The sequence below is a fragment of the Sturnus vulgaris genome, chromosome 5 (assembly GCF_052056855.1).
Source record: "Sturnus vulgaris isolate bStuVul1 chromosome 5, bStuVul1.hap1, whole genome shotgun sequence".
NCBI lineage: Eukaryota > Metazoa > Chordata > Aves > Passeriformes > Sturnidae > Sturnus > Sturnus vulgaris.
Window position 1 is genome coordinate 42,803,049 of NC_142247.1, and position 20,975 is coordinate 42,824,023.

Sequence of the window (20,975 nt, forward strand, 5' to 3'; positions counted from 1 at the left end):
AAGAAAGTATAGGTGCCATCTCTCCTGGACAGACCTCAAGACATTCACAAAGCTCAGCATTATGAATAAACTTGAAGTGACAATTTAGCCCTCTTTTGGAGCAAAGACTTTGTGGCAGGTAGAGAGACTCAAAGCATGGGATTTTAGACACCATCCCAATGTAATTTCAGTTCCTTTTTAAAAAATCATTGCACGGTCTCATTCTTCTCATAAGATGAGCAATCTTCCCATTCTTGTGAGAAATAAGATGTAGAAAAGACTGAAATGTTATTTAAGTTGATGGAATTGCCTGATTGTAAAGGCGAACTTAATTGTTCAGCTTGTCAAGCATTCTAGGGGAAGGGTTTCTGCACTGCTATGAAGTTCCTGTGACAGCAGACACCTTATGAGAATGGAGCCCTTCCAGATATGATCACCCTTTCCAAATGGCTAGTTTGGTGCTTAGAGTTTTTGTTCCAAGAATGATCATCATGTAAAACCTGTTTGAAGTTATGCTTCAGGTGCATGTAAGCAAATGCTGAAATACAAAGTAAGCAAGCGGAGGGCATTAAACTGTGAACTCAAATACATGGCTGTGCCACAGTGCTTCCTCTCCACGCTCCAAGTCCCCAGAGCTGTATTATGATTAACACCTTCTTAAAGGCCTGCAACATTGTGAAAATGAGTAATTAATGTTTCACAAACATGACACTAAAATGAGAACTAGAAAGGAATGAAGGCATTCATCTCTCATCAGAATGGGCTTTGGATTTTCAGCAAACCCATAAACACTGTGAACACACAGAAAACATCTTAAAAAATAGAATAATGAACAGTGACTAAGCGAGGATTCCAGGAAAAAAAAATACTATGCAATCTTATAATTAATGCAACCTTAATTGAGGATTTCCTGATTTCAGGGCATTCAACTATCCTTCTAAAGTATTCCTTTTGTATAGTGTTTTGCTGTACACAGGACACACTGAGTTGCAACTCCAGCGTCTCTCAACCAATTCTGAATATTTGGGACAGACATTCATATGATGTGATACAGTTTTATGGGGAATCAAGAATGCATATGCTACACTTAGTTTGTACCCAGTTTCCAAAATGGAAGCAAACTAGGCATACCAGTTTTGCAATTTTTTACATAAGGAGTTATTCTTCTCCTGGAGACTCAAAGGAAGCAAAGTAGCATAGGATTTTAGCAAGACTCACTCACTTATTACACTTATACAAGATCTAACATACTGGGTCTTGTCTCCAGCTATGCCTTTTCCACAAAAGAAATTACTTAATGCAGGTTCCTTGTAGAACCTGATCTCTCAGGCCCAGACTTGCTCTCTTTACCCTTATAGTGTCATAAGTCATGGATGTAGTTGTATGCCATTCCCCACTCTCCCTCCCCTTTCCTGAAAAGTGCTCAGTAAATTAAATATGCATGAAATTAAAGGTACACTTTTACCATCATCTCCAAAGGAAATCCTCCCAATGCCTCCTGCAAGAAAAACATCACACCCTTGCTTCTTAGGATTATCCATTTATTTATTTCAGTTAAAACAAACATACAATGTTTCATTGAAACTGTGTTGCTGGCCACCAGTCTAGCCAGCAACCCTAGCTAGGCTGTGGCCTCTGCCAATAGGGCGGGTATTTACATATGTACACGGCTGTACCGCGGGACGCCCGGAGCTGGCGGCCTAAGGAGCGTTAGAGCGCAGAGGTGGTTAGCTTGCTGCATTCAGGAAATCCTAACAACCATGGGAAATTTTGGACAGAAAGTACACATGAAACTGAACAATGCTTTCTATGGACCCAAGTGATTCCTGTGTTTATTGCAACATATACATTTGTAATAAATACAATCCTAGTGTTTTCTTACACACCTTCGGTGTAATACACTTTGATCTCCGTAAGCATTATACTTTGTTGAAAAAGGCTCTTTCCTTTGACAGCTGTTACACAGATGCACAACACAGACAACTCCTTGAAATGATGTAACAATCAATAATGAGAGAGGAATATATACATAAATCCTGGACTTCAAACCTACATTATATACATTATACTTACAGTATATACACACATACAATTTATGTACACAGACTATCATAAATATTGAAAAATAGTTTTAGTTTTAATGGATTAATGGTTTATAAATAACATGTTACATTTATGACTGAAATATCATGGAAGACAGTAATGTCTAACTGAGGTGACATAACAGTGGTTTAATACTGAAGCTGCTCTTCTAGATGGTTTGCAATGCAGGTAACTTTAAACAGACAGGTTTGGAAAAAAATATTAATTAAAAAAAAAAAAAAAAAATCACACGTTGGAAATCGACCCAGCCAAGTGGAACTCAACTGTTGCAGGTGGAGAGTCAGTCATCAAATTATATAACACATAATGTATAATCTGGAAATTGCTACATTCAGAGAATTAGTGACATGTACAATACACTATGAGGTGTCATCACAAAAATGTTCCCTTCTGGTTGCCAAGAAGGACTTTGTAGTAACTTCTCACAACTCCTTCCTCTTCTATGGTTGCTGTGAGAAAGGAGGATATTTTTCTTCCTTACCTCTTTTAAAAGGGAAGCACTTCATCCCTTATGTGCTACAAATTGCTCAAAAGTAGACAACATTTTAATTCTCTTCCACCTTTGCACATTTGTGGAGGAAGAAGAAAAGCTGCCAAAGTACTGAGGCATGTGCTCAGCACTTCTGTGGAGATCAGGTAACATGGGATAGTTAGCCATGGATGTACAGTACCTGAGGCAGAGAAGTACCTACGGAGCATTAGTCAGTGCTGACTCCAGGATCATTAATTGCCAGTTGAGTACCACCGAATTAATAATACAAAGAACACACGAGGAATCTAACTTGTCATTACAGTTTTACACTATAGTCTTAGTGACCAGTACTTACAGTCATGCAGAAGTATCAATACAAAATACCTGCAGTTGTTTTTCCATAGATTTTAAATGGCTGGGCAGAGCTTGACATTATCTGCCAAATGGTGACTATTGTTTAGATTTCTTTCTGATTAATTCTACAAGAGCAAAAAAGTCTCAAGCACTGTTTAATCAATGGATTACAGGCCTTTACTTGGTCTCTCTGACATGATGACTGAGTGGGACTTCATAAATAGATTTTTAAAACATCGTGTCAGATGAAGACAGTTGACCACATTGCCATGACTATTTCATTAATAATCTCTATCTAGGCTTTTGTACCCCATATTGCTGTGTTTGAGAACCTCTTATAAGCCAAGTACACTGTTATACAAATGTTACCTCTCTTCAATCTGGGACAAGAATGAAAGAGCAAACATGCACTAGAAACAAAATAGCTCATGACAACCATACAGCACCTGTTTCATCAGCTAGGGCTCGTTAGAATCTTATCTATTACTGAAGCAAACAAGTATGAGATGACTATCCAGCCTATGAGGTTATCTTCAATACTACTATACAGTATAAATCTGAAGAGGAATCCCAGTTGCATATGCAAAGAGAGTTTGTACCAAGCATGAAATATTGGTGCAGTTATTTTGTGGATTTGATTCAGAAACAGAATAGTCAAGTAATTCAAAATCCAATAACAGATGAGGAATTTGAGAAATACTGTACAGTTTTTGAATATTATACAACTAGAAGACTACATAAGGACTTTTTTGTTTTCCTAGTGTTTCAAGACAGATTGGATAGAAAAAATCCCAAAAAATGTTGTTACAACTAACAGTGGACCTTATTAATAAAGGGAATTTGAGGAGGGAGTTTTGTATTAATGGCATCATATGCTCCAGTGCCATTCAGTTTCTATCTACAACAGGAAAAAAAAAACAACCCATAAAGCAAAAACCCCAAACCCTGTTTTACTCAATTGCACTACTGAGTACCTCAAGAAGGGAAATGTCAATGCCTTCTTTACAATTTTACAATTGTCAATGCCTTCTTGTAGATTACCTATGCTTTTCTCAAATGTACCCTTTTCTAAAGAGTGGGTTCTTTTAAAGTTTGAAATTTTGCATTTCCACACCATTTTTGAGTAGCTACTTATGTAAGCCTGAAATGATTTTCAGGATTATTTTCTCTATGGGAACTTCATGGGAAGAATTTAGTGTCTGAGAATTTTTACCTGAATTGGCTTATTTTCTGTTTTGGTCATTAGAAGCATTTTAAAAATAAAATTTCTTCTAATTATGTCTTTACAGAATCATAAAGTATGTTGAGTGGGAAAGGACCCATCAGAATCACCATGTCCAACTCCCGGCTATGCACAGGGCACCCCAAGAATCTGAGAGTGCCTGAGAGTGCTGTCCAAACGCTTCTTTAACTCTCTCAGGCTGGTGCTGTAATCACTTTCCCGGGTAGCCTGTTCCAACCACCCTCTGGGTAAAATAAACACTTCTCCCAATACCCAACCTAAACCTACCCTGACTCATCTTCATGCCCTTTCCTTGGGTCTTGTCACTGGTGACATGAGTGAAGAGATCAAGAAAGTCAAACTAAGTTTAATTTAGGACACTAATTAAATATTCTTCTGAGCTCTTCTATGTTATTTTTTCATTCTTTTTAGAAAAATGTTTCTCAAAGTCAAAATAGTGCTTTTGAGGTCCATAAGAATTTTTGGTACAAAAAATAATAGCGTTTCTCTCTTTCTCTCGCTCTCTCATTGGTTATTTAAACACTTTGATGTAAATTAAAGAGTTCTTTCTCACATCAAATGGTTCCATTAGGCACATTCAAGTAAAATAACAAAATATCCAAGTAACAATGACGAAAGCCAAACATGGCTTGATAAAAGTCTACAGAGAGTTCTGTCCATTCTCTGGAATGGAATAAAGTTGTCACTTCCTTCAGCCAGACACTCACGTGGTTTGATGTTAATATCCACTTCCCATCATGTAGAATAGTTTCTTAAAGACAGAGTTCAATATTCTACAATCAGAAGAACCATCAGCAAAGAATCTGCCTTTTAAAGGAAGCTGAATAGCTCATTTTCATTCTCAGTAGGTATCTGAGTGAACACTGGCATTTGAAGTGGAGTATTATAGAGATTAAACCAGGGCAGTTAATGGCCATCAGATGTAACATTCTGGGTCCAGTCTAGAATAATCAGTGTCATACACCCAGTCATCACAAGTATACCACTCAGAAAGAAGAATGAAGCCTGGAAAAGAAAACATAAAATATGTATTTTAGATTCTGTTATGACACTGCTGGTAAACCACAACATACACCTATAAATTCACACCAATGCATAGCACAAATGCCATTGCTCGTAGAGGACAAAGTAAAAGAGACGAGATCAAGTCAATGACAAGGAGCTAAGTATTTTTCTCATATTTGGAGTCCTTTCTCCAATCAAAAGTACATTTATTTTCAGTATAGCATACCTCACCCTCAACTAAGGGAAGTGAATGTGGCTGCTGATACCAGTTAGGCTATGCCATCGTGCTAACTTGACTCTGTTTCAGTATGTCTGATTGTATTATGAGTCAGTATGTCTGATTAGTAAGAGCAACAAGAACAATCAAAGTAACCCAAACAATTGGCAGAGACGAGCTTTTAGGGGAAAATTATGTAAGTAAGTCTTAAAGAGTATTTGAAGAATGTTAAGGCTTTTTAAATATAGCTCTTAGAGTATTCTGTTGAAATCTGGTTCTTAGCAGCAACAGAATGACCCAGCTACTGTTGAGACTGGGGGCCAGAGAAGTCACTTGAGAGAAGTCACTGAAGTGAACTGAGTCTTGTGATAGCCAGTTCCATTGTTTTGAGTTCCAATGCAGCTCCTTGCAACGGTGCAAGGTAACAAAACGCCAATTCACTGACTGCCTTCACTAGGACTTCAAAATTCATACATCCTGAAGAGGACAATTAAATTTTTGCTTTGAATTAGTAAGAAAGTGTAGTTACATATTTGTCTATACATACCCCAATCTTTTGCACGGACTTCATTGGTTCCTTCTTCACTAATTTGATATAGAAGGCAGAAGGAAGTATAAAGATCAGCATGGCAGCCGCAGAAGCACCTTAGAGAAAAACCATGGAAATAAATATTCATAAACAGGTAAACATACTCTAATTAGACTGGAACTGCTTTTTCTGAAATGTGAAAAACTGCTTGATCTGACAAGAAAATGCTTACCAATGAATCCAAAGATGTCTCGAATAGTAGGAACAAAGATAACAAGCACGTTGGTAAATGCCAGAAGAGCAACGGTAATGGAACAGTGACGCCACCAACTGAACTCCTTCCCTGCCCACAGCAGCTGGGTAATGGAACTGCGGATCTTTGGAAGGCAGGGAAAAAAAAAACAGAACAGTTTAGACTTCATTTTGGAAGACAGTGATTTGTCACCTGAATTAGGCCTTCCTTCTGAACATCATTTTCCTGAATGCTTCAGATTTTAATAGAAAGTGAAAGATGAAAGTAATATGGATGAAAAAACAAAGGAAAAGTATCAGGCTTGAACAAAAATAAACTTCAGGAAATTTTGTAACATCTAGGGATGCTGCTCAACAATATACACATAAATGGCCAGATCGTGTCCACAATATATGTACAAAAACATGCTGGCTTTTGTAGGCTGATAATACAACAGTGTAAGCATTCTTATAGAGGGGCAATCTGTTTCATTTCCCGAATACAACCATACCAGGAAAACAATATAGCTGAATATGTTTGTATCTACTGCTTAGTAAATGTTATATATTTATTGAATTATCAGTATAGCTATAATTCATCAAATTTATCAGAATAAGTTTCCTTTTTCAGTTAAGAAAAAAACTCTTCTGTTTTTCAATTAATAAACAGGAGTGGCCAAATCAGTAAATGATTACAGCAGTACAGGTGTTAAAAAAAATTACTTACTGGGAAAATAACTACAGGTACAGTAAGGGTTACAGCCATAAGTACAGCAAGACGCACAATAAGAAGGAGAACATCAGCACCTAGATAAGCAGAGTAGGTGTGAAGCAGCTCTGGTTCGACTTTCCCTGTAAAGAAAACGGTACTTTAATTTGATTTAGTTGACAAACTTCTTAAACATGTGCATCTGCTCTAGATTCCATGCAGATTTTACAGTTACATCATCAGTATGAATTGAAAGCCTCAAGAGCCCCTGTAAGTATGTATCCATTTTATACAGAGATGACTTGGAGGCACAGAATCTGTTTTAATCCAATTTTAATCCTATGTCTTGGGCCTAATTCTATTACTGATCTCCTTTAGGGCGTGCACTTACAGAAGTACTAAAAAAAAGCCCAACTAACAGTGTATATTTAGAATGCATAATAAATGCATGCTTGTTCGATTTTTAAAATAATACTGTGAGTTTACAGAACATAAATAATTTTAAAGAAAGTAGACAGGCAATATTCACCATAAAATGTCAAATATCCAAAGAGAGCAGCCAATAAATACATGAGGAACATGGCAAAAAAAGATACATAGGACACATTCATCATTCTTTTACGGCTTCGGCTGTAAGAAAAAGGAACAGTGTTAGCAGTGAGAACACAGTGTTTCATACTGTATTTGTTTGTTTAGTGAAATTACAGATATGTATCTAACACTTACCCTTTCAGTTCTTCATAAATAGGAAGAATTGCAGGATGGCAGACAAAAGAAAATGTTAGGATTGGGACAGCATAAACAGTCTGAAAAAAAAAAGGTATGTTTCTTAAGTATCTCAACAGACATTAAAAATTTACAAAATCATCAGGAGACTTTTCAGTTTTGGCCTTCTTTGGTGATAAAGATCAGCTATTCTTCACAACTGGGACTTCGGAAAAAGCTAAAACAAGTTCGTATTTTCTTAAATCCAGACCCTGAGCTACCAAATAGTCTCAAATGTCACTGAAGTCCCTGCTGAGCTGAATGTATTTGCATTCAAAATCATGTTCAGCAACTTACAGGCTTAAGCCATTATATCTTTAACTTGGCATTGAGTATTTCACGTGTGGAGATTCACCACTGTATTGGGAGCATTCATAAGTCAAGAATTTGGTACTGAGAACAAGTCAAGCATTTTATTTGAAAACTTCTAAAATTTTTTTAATCTTCTGCGATCTACTTTTTAAAATACTTCACTAACTTCCTTGAGGAAGCTTGGGAAATGCTGTGCTGAAGAGTAAAAGATGTGTTTTTTGCCACTCAAACAGGAACCTCAAACTCCTCTAATTTCTGGGTATTTGGCATGTGGAAATACCCAGTCTGCATGAGATAAACAGTGCCCAAGCTTACTAGAACAGAAAATCTTAACACATTCCAATTTTAAAACTGGGCAACTGCTTGAAGGAAAAATGACCTAATTTATCTGCCACATACTTAATCTCAGTTATTTTCAACGGAGCATCTGATTTTCAGTTACCTGTGAATTGAAGATGAAATATTTTGGCTTGCACATATCATCACTTGTTATATTTTCATCTACCAAAGGTGCCACTGTTGTATTTAATAATGTCACGTTCATGATGATACTGTCCATAGGACAAGGAATCTGAAACATCTTCCAAATTACCTAGAAATAAAGCCATGCGTTTATTTCTTTGACTAATGCAAGATGTAAAAATTTTTAGAAACTGTACTTAATTTCACTTTGAAATGCAGTTTTACAAGCACCGGAAGTTCACAAGATTATACTTACAACAATCAGGAAGAAGACCATGCAAAGTAAGGAAAAGCCACTGGTGTAGCCCAAATACCCTGTGATTGAGAAAGATAAAAAAAAAAGTAAGATACAATAAACAGAAACACCATTCAAGTCAAAACATTATGACAAAATATATTCTGACAAGTGTTCTCTTTAGATTGTCATTTCCTTAGCATTACAAAGAACAAATTAATTATTCATTGACTTTCTGTTAATCCCAACCCAGATCTAAAGGTTCTGAAAGACATATTAGGGTCTGTACATACAGTGAGTCTGTAACGGTAAACTTTGTAACTTACAAGAAAAAGAAGCAAACTAAAAAACCCCACAGCAACAACTATATGAATTGTTTATTGCATACTAATAATGATACAGAATTAATCTGAACAGCATGCACTATCAAATAACTTTTTTATCAAATAGCCTTTTTCCTTCTGTTTTTACTGATTTACTTAACTTCTAGAAAATAGTCATTTGAGAGAGTAATTCACATTGAGACTCTAAGTTTATTGAAGTTCCACTACAAGACTCTCTGAATTAACAGCCTGTTAACTGATTTATTCGCATATATCACTGAATTACAGCCATTTCGGATAAAGCATCTGGTAATAAAAATATTCTGTTACTCGTTGGAACCTAAAATTAGAAGATACTGCCCAGGGTTAGCAGCCCTATTCTTTGAAGGCTGTTACAGGATAGCTGGTAACAATATTGCATTATTGACCAAAATAGGTCAAACTTTGGGATTAGAACAGAAACAGAAAGTTACTGTTTAGCTTTGTTCTAAAGCCATCCTATCTGCTGTCCTTTCATTTTCCATAAAAACATCTGTAATTTAGTATACTTGTCTTGATTCTTTTATCCATTTCTTCAAGGAGACTGACAGCAATTACCTAAATGCTAATTAGTCCCAAGTTTGGGGACAGTTGTTAATTCACATAACATTTCAAAACTCAAACATCACATCAACACATTTCCTCACAGCATTTCCAATGGGTTTTTATTTTGATTGCTCTCTACTACTTACCTAGATTTTTCAGTAGGGACAGGGGAAGAATGAGGATGACAGACACCAGCAGCACTAAATAGTCACCATTGAGATACCATTCTCTGTAGAAAAGAAGGTGGTATTTATAATTTTTAAATACTTAAATGCTTACAATCAGTTTAGTCTTCCCTCTTATCTTCTATGACATATGGCTCCTTAAAATAATGCACTACCTGATGCCACAAATGACAGCATTTAATTTCCTATATATGGACCTAACACCCTACAATAGTTTCTTATCTCACCCCAAACCTGCATTGTGCCTTTCCTTTAGTGTCCTTTTATAAAAATAATAACATCTGGAAGTCAGAAGACAGAAAAGTAAATGACTGGTTAGAAAAAAGTCAACTGGGATCAATCACGGAAAAAAGGTAAGTTTTCTTAAGTGCTGGTTCTCAACTCTCCAGATGTGTTAGAATATTGTAGGGCCCCATCAGGGTTTCCATTTTTAATGGAAATAAAATTCTGTTGGATGCCCTGTGGGAGTTAAAGAAAAAAACGTGAGGGCTGAAGGTAAGGCAGTAGCTCAAGCCCACTAGCTGAGAAAATTCCAACAAGCACTGCGAGTCTCTTGGAGGCACATTTGGTCCCTTTCAGTAGGGAAAACATGGTAAGAACTTCAGAAGCTTTTTCCTTCAGAACATTTTTGCCATTTTTTCTGTAAGAAGCAGCAGCTATTTTTTCACAAAACATTTATGAGCATTGGAAGATTAACATCTTTTTTGAAATACATAAAAACAAAGTCCTACAGGACCATCCTATATGCTTTAAGCAGTTAAAGTAACACTACATTACACATTTATTCCCAAGTATTAATACTTTACATCCTATTATGATATAATTTAACAGTATTTATTTTAAAATGGACTGTATACTACTTAGGTAAACATAATTTAATTTGAAATTTGTATATTCAAACTCACTTGCTGAATTATAGCCTTTTATATGGTAATGGAAATATGGAATAATTAACAGACTTGCTCTGGATTTACACAGTAACTGCAAAAATGATGTTGTCATCTCTTTTCCTCAGTTTTACCTGGGATAACTAGATGTAAAAAAGGAGCATTTCAGAAACTTCAGATGTACAGGATATTAACACCATACACCTTTAGTTGTTTTTTTTTTAATACAGTAGACTTGCAGCAAATTTAAAAGAAATCATGACGAAGAAACTCCTTGCAGTTGGTACAATCACAAGAACATGCACTGCTATTGTGCATACCATAGAGAGGCCACCAGGACTTTCAGATCAAGGACTTCAAAGTTTTTCCGTCCTGAAGAGTAAAGAATGGGATTGTGCAGTTTTAAAATATAGCCAAGTACTTTAGAGGTTGCTAAACAAATTTTAATAGTGGAGCTAGTATTTGTAATATTGTCTCAAAATTCCAGAAGTTCTTCTACAGTAAGCATTATTTTGGGACACTTAAACAGGCAAGTGCTTACTTAAACAGGTAAGTGCTTACATTTTAGGCCCCAGGCTGCCAGAGTGGAATCCATGCCAATGGTAGCCACCCAGACTCCCCTAAGCAGTGCATGGAGAGAGTCAGTTAAGTGGGGTTCACGATTGCCAGAGCACTGAGATAATACTTACTTTAAATCACTGTACAGCTACCTAGTGCCAGCCAACAAGAAAACATTTAAGATACAGATCTCGATTTCTTAATTTCCCCTGCCAGATTTGCAGAGCTGCAGCTGTATCCAGTGAGATTCATAGATTTTAACTTTCCCTCTTGAATCGCAACCAGTTTTGAATTTTTTACTGAAGATGGGACAGTTTAAAATATTTGCCTCCGAGCCCCTTTCTAAATACTGGCTACTCCAGGGGCTCTCTTAAGAATCAAAAAATATGGACTTGAATTCAGCCAAAGGAAAGAAATTAACCTTCCCAGCAAAGAATTTGCAAACATAACACTACTAAGTAAATAGGGTAGGTGCAGTATTCGAGTACATTAATTAAAAAAAAAAAAAAAAGGAAAAAATATGGTTAGCACTGTTATTGTGACAGTATCTATCAGCAAGCTGTATGCACATCACCAAATGGCTTGAACCCCTTGGGGAACATGGCAGAAAAATGCCTACCTTCTGAACTCAGGCTTAGGTGTAAGTTGGAGTCTTGAGCTGCTCAGCCCTCTCAAGACTGGGACACTTCAGGACAAGGCACAGAAGTACAACTCTGAAGAGTGAGATTTATAGCACTTAACTCTATCCATCTGAACTCAGGCATCTTGTTTTACACACCCTCTCAATACAGAGTGATACGATCAACTGTTCGTTGGAGGTGCGCAAGAAGTGTCTAAGTCAGATGCACCGAACTGATCACTACAGAGGATCATCCTTCTCCACTAATTGTACTAAGACTATTGTAATGATGAACTTAAAATATAGCTAGACAAAATGAATCCTCTTTTTAAAGTCAAGCACGAAAGCCACTCTGGAGTAAAGGTGTCTCCACGACTAGATAGTAAGGCATCTACCACTCTAGACTTCGGCATATAAACTGATGTTTAAGCCAATGTTTAGTCTATCTTTTTGAGAACTGTTCCTTAAGACATTCTTTGCATAACTGCACCTTAGTCTTACATTAATCATTTGCCACAATGTTAATACTAGAAAACCAGATTAACCAGACCAAACCATTCTGAATGCAATAAGAAAATAAACCAAAACAAAACAAAAAAAACCAACCATAATCACATTTATCTTTCCTTATCAAGTGTATGTACTGACTGGTACATACATTAACACTTACCTGATGTTCTTTACAGAACAGCTTTCTGCAATATGATGCAATACCTGTATTTTGCTACCCTTTTCCCAGGTCAGGCTGGATCTAAATGAAGTGAAGCACTCAGGGGAAGGGAAAACTTACTGTATCTCTGTCTGAATAAGAAGCTACCCTACGGTGTACCGAACGTGGTCTTCATATAAAAATATATACAGTCTCCATATTTGTTTCTCCTAAGAGTTTCTCTGATGAGGAGTTCTAACACCTACCCTGTGGTCTCTTCGATGTTCATAAATGTCTTGATGACCAATGGTAACTCATATTTCACTATGAAGAGGTAGCTTGACATAGCTGTAGGTGAATAACATCATAGATCATTACAAATATAGAATATGCCACAAGATGCAAGAATCACATAACATGTTTCATAACTTCACTTGAACACAAGCAGTTAATGAACACATGTTGTGTGACAAATAAGTCTCCAAGAATAAGCAGGGAACAATTACTATTGACAGTACAGATATCTTAAGATCTCGCACTCACCTCCAATGTTCTGCATTGTAATTGATCCAGAAGCAGCAAGTTTTCCAGCCATACCAAAAGCCTTCATTCCCAGCTGTTCATACAATAAGGATCCTAAAGGAAAATACGATATCCCATTGGAAGGGTGTATTTCACAAAGATGCCATAAGAAACAAATAGTATGTATTTGTAAAATAGTAATTTGCCATACCTCCTTCATTTGCAGTCTTCAAAAGAAGATGCACTGAATACAAGGAAAATATTGAGACAAAAAGCAGGAGTATCCTGGGGAGACAAAAACATGCAAATTTGTAATAGCCATAAATGACTTACTGTAACACTATTAAATAAAGATGTATCAAATATAAACATTATCCATATTAAAATATTACATGGGAAAAAATGTAGATTCTCAGGTCAGTTTAAAGTGTTCTGAAAACCCAGTTTTTGCCGTGTGTAGAAAGGGTTTTATACTAAATTGCATTTCAGAGGCATACAAAGAAGTTCTAATGTAGGCTTGAACAACGATTCTATTCAGTCTAAAGCAGCATAATCATCACTGAGTGTCAGGCTATTGAACTTGGCTATACAGATAATAAATAACTTAAAGTATCAGTGGGGATGTGTGTGGGTGGGGGGGGCAAGGAAGGTTTACATCCTTGAAAGAAACTGTATTTTCCCATCTTCCTGTCCCTGTTCAACAGTGCGTCATATCGAACATACAGTTGAGGCTAACTACAGCTCAAGTGAAGATTATCTCTTGGTCTTAAAAGAAATCAGCTTTTCAGCTTAAAGCTCTGCTATGTCCTTTTTTTCATGTAAGGATGAAACTGCAAAAGCATTAAAGAATTGACTGAAAATTCAGAGTCATTGAGAGCTGTGTTTTCAAATGGAAATACACATCTATTGTCATTTAAAAAATTCTTTCCTCAAAAGTTAACTCTTCAGATGTGCTTACATGGGAATCGCTAGTGGCTTGTTTATCTTCCCCACAGCTTTTACAGGCAATGCATATTATTTCCAGAAGCACATTTGCATCACCTAAAATTCGGATCTCTCAACAACAAATCTCTCCCACAACAAATGCACTTCCTGGAGTGGCACGCTAGGGGGGACTTCACGGCTGCTGGAGAACACAGTGGAAAATTACAAAGCGTTAAAAAAAAAACCCTGGTCTTTCTTATACCAATACAAGCATTTTGCTTAATCGGAAAAGCTGAGACTCAGCATATTAAAAATGGCTTTAAAATGGCAAATTTAATTTCCCAGAGTACATTTACTTTTGTGTCATTTTTAACGTTGGCAAAGTTAGTAAATGCAGCACAAAGAACTGGAAACAAAAAGATCTGAGAAGACTCACAGATCTGTATTGGAAACCTACATTACTGTGCCGATTAAACACTAACACAAGCACACGAAAATAAACCTCTCTGTTTCTGACAGGTAAAGATTAACTAGGATTTGACTCAGGCATCGGGTAGAAACAGCACAGCTGAGATGTGCCAGGGTTACACTACTTTAAAACAGCACAGACCCTGGACTTCTCAGTCCTAACCTGGAATAGCTGCCTACAGCATAGACAAGTTCAGTCAGCAAACTCATCTTGAGGCTCACTCTGTTTCTGGCCTCCAGACCATTCTATTCATTTATTTAGTGCTGACACAAGTGACAAGTCACAGCACTTACACAAGTGCCTCCATAGTCTTAGAAGAACGTACTGCCTTAATCAACTGCATCTGGATCTGATTCTGTAACCAAGTTATTAAGGGATGCCTGTAATGCCCTCACTGTCATCATAAATCTTCAGGATCATCTGTGATTAACTGCTTTCCTGCCTCAGAACTGTATGATCTACAAGTTCTGAAAGGTAACAAGCTAGCTTGTCTTTGAAACAGGGCTAATGCAAATAGATCTGAATGCAGGATCTGGAAATAAAAATCAACTAAATTGCCTCAGCACCCAATAGCTAAATTGACAATGACCCCCATGTCTGTTCAAATAGCTAACCTTAAATTCCTCTCCTCAGAGACATTCTAATGTACATTACACTGATTGTCTTTCATATGTTCTGCATAACATCTCTAGAGCATGAAACTGATGTATACAGAGCTGAAGTATCTCTTCTAGATTTGTGCTAAAATTGTTGATTCAGTTTAGCATCATCTAAGCAAGTGAAAATCTTAGTCAAAGATTAACAAGCAACATATACTTAAAATCCTTTAGGTCAGAACTTTACACGTTGGTAGTTTCCTCAGGAAACTTGAGCATCACCCGATACACTGTGAAACATCTGGAAGTAAATCTGACCTACTTTCTGGAAATCTGGCAGCAGAGTCAGGGAAATTTTGAACTAAATATTGCTTTTTACATGTTCTTGAACATTCAGCGCATTCATCTATTTCCAGGATAAAAACACAATGTTCCTTTAAACATATCCATGGATACTCATTTGCAGTCAAGTCACTGCATCTTGTGTGAGCTGAACTGCCTCCAATACATGAAAAATGTACTTTCCCAAGGCATTTAAAAGCACTGTACATAACTGTGTCCTTATGTTGCTTCCATTTACATTATTGTAGTTCTGTCCTACACCTCAAAGCTTTTGCCAGTGTAGACAGGCCAATAAGGATATGCTGGTTATTCCACATCCCTCCCTTGCAGGCAGACAAAAATTTTTATAGGTGTAACTGAAACCATATCCCTGAATTGAGTGAAAGCATAGCAACAAAACAGACTTCTTTACTGGTTAAGAACATTGTAACTCTGTAGGCACAATAATGTCAGTTGAGAAAAACGAGACCACATCCCTGACTGGGACTTGCATAATAGAACTTTCAGGGGAAGCCTATCTCTTTATTCACGAAGAAACTACAGCTAAGTCAAGTAAAATTCACTGTAAAAATGTTTTTGAGGGTTGCAGAACTTGCAACGGATCTGTTAAACTTTTGCAGGTTCCTCTGAACTTATAACAATCCTTAAATCGAATATAAGCCATAAATCCTAAAATGCAGTTCTATGAAAATGAATGGATATTTTCTAGGCGTCAGTCTCACACCAAGTATTTTTCCATTATGAATTACACACCAGAAAGATGGTGGTTTGTTTGATGAATCAAAATATACTTACACAAAAAGAGCAATTCCAGTGTTAGCCATGGCAAAAGAAAGACCAAGGATGCCACTACCCACAATAGCATTGCTCAGATTAAATACTGACATTCCGAAGGAAGTAGTACCTGGATGCTGAGGAAAGGAGATAGGTAATAATTAATAGAAAGTTATTACTCATGTCAAAATTAAAACAAACAAATTTGGCAGTACGTTTTTGTTTGTTTATTTAGAACGTCATTGTTGGGTACTTACATACTGAGTTTCATATTTCTTCTTTCCAAGGTTGGAGTCGAGCAAGAAATTTTGGTTTTCGGGATCAATATCCGCATAGTGGCTGCAAAACAACATTGCATCATTAGTGACTCTTACAGGCAACTTGCATATTCACTTCCCGACCAGCATTTCCAATCCATTTCAAAGGGAAAAGGAAAACCCGATGGAATAACCCCGAAAGAACCACCCCACCTGCCACCGTGTCGGCGCGCGGAGCGTTGCGCCCGTCTCCGGTCGCAGCGATGCCCGTGTTTCCGTACGGATTGCCGACAGACACGCGGCACCGCCGTGTCCCCGGAGCCCGCTCACCTCTTCATGGCAGCCGGCTTGGTGGGGTAGGGGTAGCTGAAGTCATTGCTGTTGGAGCTGTAGCTGCTGCTGTCCTCGTCGGGCGAGATGTTGAATTTGCCCATCTCGGCGCTGCTCATGCTGGCGGGGCGGGGGTCGGGGCTCGGCCGCTCTTTTGTCCTTGCCGGCGGGACTCGCCGCGCCTGCGGAGGGGGCGGGAGGCGACGTCAGTGCCGCAGCGGGTGCGCGGCCGTCACGTGGCCCCGCGGCCCCCGCCCGCCGCCGAGTGGAAAAGTACCAGGCGCGCGGGGCGGGGGGCGCGCGGGGCGGGGGGCGCGCGGACAAAGGTGAGCCCCGCGCCGTGGCGGGGACGCGCGGCCACCGCCGCCACCGCCACCGCCGCCGCCGCCACCGCCCGGCCCGCGCCGCACCGAGGCAGCGCCACGCCGCGCTCCCCCCCTCCCCCCTCCGATAGCGGAGAGCAGACTGATGCAACACCGATCGGCGATTGTCACATCGACTGCCGGAGACTCCCGCTCCGCGGCTGTCCTTCCCTGTGTTTACCTCCCTCCACCCCGCCCGCGACACTGCGCGACCCGGCGTTTTTCAATGGAAAAACGCAAACCGGTCGTGGGACTGCGTCGCGCCGCAGTCGCTTTGCGGGTTTGCCGCCTTTCCGGAACGCAGCGGCGGCGCGTCCTTAGGCGCGTCTCGGCGGAGCCCGGCGGGCTCTTGGCGACAAGCCGGGGCGCTGCCGCCGGACAAAGGCGCGAAGGACGAGCCTTCCGAAGAGTCGCCCCGTTCCTCCTGGCGGCCCGGTAACAGCCAGCCCCTGCCGTACCTTCTACGCACGAGCTTGAAAGCGAGGGTTTCTCCCGAAGCCTCGGAATAACAGGAGTTCCTCCTGTCTTCGCTGCTACTTCTTGCAAGGGAAAAAAACCAAACCCTTAACTATATAATGTCAGCGAAAGCAAGACCCTGGATAAATAAAGGTAGAAAAAAAAATCACATAAAAAAGCCAGAGGTATCAAAAGGAAAGAAAATATCACATCTATATCCCTCCTCCGTCGCTCCCTGTCTGACGGCCCCCTCGGGGTGCCGCTGCTCTTCAGGCAGGAATGTGGGCGTGTCATGGCAGGGGCGCGGCTGTTACCCGCTGCTGCGCCGCCCCCCACCCTGCCCGACTGACCCCCTGCCCTGGCAAGGGCTGCGGGGGCATAGGGGGCGGGGGGCGTCCCCGACTGAGGGCTGGCACCCGTTTACCGGCGTGCGCCCGGCGGGGGTCGGGAGCACGGCCGCTGGCACACGAGCCGAGCAGCTCTCCAGTGTTTACATTTGGGCACTGGTTTAGACGGCGGAGACAGGACCCTGCGGTGCTTGTCAAGAGCGCCCCGTCTGAGAGGCGCTTCTGCCGGCCCAGTGCAGCATCCGCAGAGTGACTGCAGCACCCGGTGGTTACTGGTTCACCCAGGACGTGCCTCCCTCTTCCCACCCCGCGCCTGCCTCGGACCTGTGGCGCTGGCGTCTCCCAGTAGCTGGGTGCGTGGCAGGGGACGAGGTGCCACTGACCCATCATAGCTCCTCGCTGCAGTCACTCCCTATTTTTAACACCTGCAGCAGCGCACGTGGAAGCCCGGACCCAGAGGGCAGCCAACAGACTCCCCGAACGTTTCCTTCGGGAAGTGAACTAGAATGACAGACACCCCCCAGTGATGTGATTCACGATAAACCCCCTATAGGGAAGAGAGGGGGAAACAGAACATCCTGCTTCCTTTTCCTCAGGCAATCACTCCAGAAGATTTGGAGAGCTTTGCTGCTCGGCCCTCCGTGGAAGAGGGCGGCAGTGCTTTACTGTCCGCCGCAGCTCCTCACACGCATGGTGCAAGGACAGCTCCGAAGGAGGCTTCACAGAGGTTGCTGGGGCCCACTTGGCTGCTGTCTCTAGAGGGACAGGGGGTTGCAAAGCTGCCTCTCCAGCTCCTGTCCTGGCGGCAGCAGCGCTCCCTCAGGCCAGTCTGGGGCTGCCAGCCTCGAGCGTGGAGGATGCCCTGCCACCGAGTCGTTTGAACCCCCTGCGTCATCGCCCTCGCTCCCTTCTTCTGAAGCATCGAGAGCTCGTGGAGGGTGCGAGACGGGGCTGCCTGTCTGCTGTCCCGGGGCAATGGCGGCGGCCGAGACACGAGAGCTGCTCGCACCGTCGAGGGACAGCGAATCCATCACCACTACTCCCTCTCCTGGGCCCACTGCAGTGCCCGCGGCTCTGACGGAGACACGAAGCTCCGAAGGACTGAGACAGGCGGGAGGATGGTGGCTCTGCCCCGCGACTGTCGCCAGGGCAAGCGGGCGGGAAACGGGCGGAAAAGCGCCGGGCGGCGCGAGGCGGCGGCACTCGACCGCCCCCACCGACGCCGGGATGGGGGGCGGGAGTGGAAGCCGGGAAGGGGCGGGGAACGGCGAGGGCACGCGCAGAAGATGCAGGAGCCGAAAATTTTCCATCACTGCAGTCGCCCCCCGCCCCCATCCGGCGGTACGTCACGAGCGCCCCGCAGCCCGGCAGGGCGGGAGCGGGCGGGATGCGCTGCGGCGCCTTCCCGCGCGGCCCCGAGGCGCAGAGGGGCGGCGGCGGCGCACCTGCTTCCGCGGGCGCGGCGCTTGAAATTACCTCGGAGCGCGGCTCGGGGCGTTCCGGGCTGCAGCCGGCTCCTGCCCTGCCGGTGAAGGGCACCGCCTTTACCCCGTCTGCGGGCGCGGCGGAGCGCGACTGGGGGTGCCTGTGGCGCCTGTGGCGGTGAGGGGTGGTAAAGTCGCCCCAGGAGTGCCAGTCCGCGGCGTTTTCGGTCCTCTGAAAGTCTGACTCACAACGGGCAATTTGCAAAGGCTTCGGCGACCTCACGGGTTAAATCGAAAGGCTGCATCGCTCGCCTTCACAGCGCAATCACAGCGATATATAAATAAGCACTACTACGGGGAAGGCAGGGCGCACTCATTTTCCAGTGGGAATGGTGAATGCCTGGTGCCTTTTCCAGTCAATCTCATTCTTCGGGTGTCAGCAGTTCTGTGAAACAGTGTACATGACAGAGGTCAAGGTGACCTGTTGTTGTGGGTTTTGCCACTGTGGCAACAGACGTAATGACGTATTCGTAACGTTTTTGGATTGTATCATCCATTTCAAGGCAAGCGCACAGATTCTGTGCACGGTAAAGTATCCCACGTGTGCCTGATAAATACAGCAACCATCTTTATAGATATGATCTGGTTGTTGTGGACAGTACAGCTTCTTAAAATGTTTAAACCAGATTTTTTAGCGAAGTAAGAGTTTTACTCTAAAAGTGCTTGTTTTTTTTTTTTTTTTTGTTTTTTTTTTTTTTTTTTTTTTTTTTTTTTTAATAGAACTGTCCTCATTTTGTATGGAAAACGATGATGAGGCTTATTTATTGCTCATTTATGAGACGAAAGATTGGTAAAATGCATCCAGGAAGAACTGCTGTATTTCTAATGGCCCCATTATTGGAACTCTGCAACATGTGAGTGCAATCTGCACTGCTCCAGAATATCGAGTCTTTAAATTTTTACCCAGTCTGTTTGCTGGTTCAAATGATCTGCTTTTTTCAAGTGGTTTTAAGTAATGCCTCACTGATTGAATTATAATTTTCCTGACTTTGTAATTGCCAAGAATGTCCTTGGCAAAACATACATAGAATGTGTTTCATCCAATTTTGAAATGTATTTTGTAATCCGAATAATAAAAGTTAATATTCATCAGTTCCTCCCACCATAGTTTCAACGATTCATTTGTTTTCATTGTCATGCTTTTCTTTCTCTCTTTTTAAAAGTGTTCTTTTGTTCTTTTTTCCACTTTCCTCTGTGGAAATTTTTATACCTTCCATTTGTTTGCTTTTTATTTTGTTCCTTTGTGTGCCTTTACACAATGGAAGATTCCTTACAAAATCTGAGCATTTAGGATAGTTAAGAATGAACTTTTTTACTTTTAGTCTGGAGATTCCGTCCCTGCTTTACATTTTAAGGCTGTTGTAAAAGAAACTGTAAGTTAGTTAGTTGTTAGTTAGGTTTTGTAAAAATTTAATTGTGTTCAGTGACACAGGTAGAAATTAACTAGCTTTCAGTTTATTATATGAGGAGGTAATGGGGGTAGCTGAAAAACTATCTGCTGTGTGCTTCTAAATATCAGTTTGCAGTGGAGACCTATCTATAGATTCACACCTCACTGTAACATCACCTGTCATTCTTCATCCTGTGAATGATTTCTTTTAAAATTTGATTATTTGTTTTCATATTTAGAAAAAGAACTGGCTTGCAAGTGCTCATGGTTTTTTTGTTGTTGTTGTTTTGGGGGTTTTTT

General features: G+C 41.0%; 2 protein-coding genes across 2 annotated transcripts; one reads left to right on the forward strand and one right to left on the reverse strand.

Moving 5' to 3' along the window:
• Positions 1-1,503: 1,503 nt before the first annotated feature.
• SLC38A2 (solute carrier family 38 member 2) lies at positions 1,504-17,712 on the reverse strand. The gene is made up of 16 exons (XM_014871115.2): positions 17,457-17,712; positions 16,637-16,818; positions 16,307-16,388; positions 16,071-16,186; positions 13,156-13,229; positions 12,966-13,058; positions 12,689-12,770; positions 9,671-9,753; positions 8,638-8,696; positions 8,362-8,511; positions 7,569-7,648; positions 7,372-7,472; positions 6,861-6,985; positions 6,135-6,279; positions 5,921-6,018; positions 1,504-5,156 (listed from the first exon to the last, which is right to left on the reverse strand). The coding sequence occupies exons 2-16, from the start codon at positions 16,753-16,755 to the stop codon at positions 5,058-5,060; spliced, it is 1,506 nt and encodes a 501-aa protein (XP_014726601.1). The 5' UTR covers positions 16,756-16,818; positions 17,457-17,712; the 3' UTR covers positions 1,504-5,057.
• Positions 17,713-18,172: 460 nt separating this feature from the next.
• LOC106850070 (uncharacterized) lies at positions 18,173-20,387 on the forward strand. The gene is made up of 2 exons (XM_088165577.1): positions 18,173-19,812; positions 20,006-20,387. The coding sequence occupies exon 1, from the start codon at positions 18,777-18,779 to the stop codon at positions 19,269-19,271; it is 495 nt and encodes a 164-aa protein (XP_088021703.1). The 5' UTR covers positions 18,173-18,776; the 3' UTR covers positions 19,272-19,812; positions 20,006-20,387.
• The last annotated feature ends 588 nt before the right edge of the window (positions 20,388-20,975 follow it).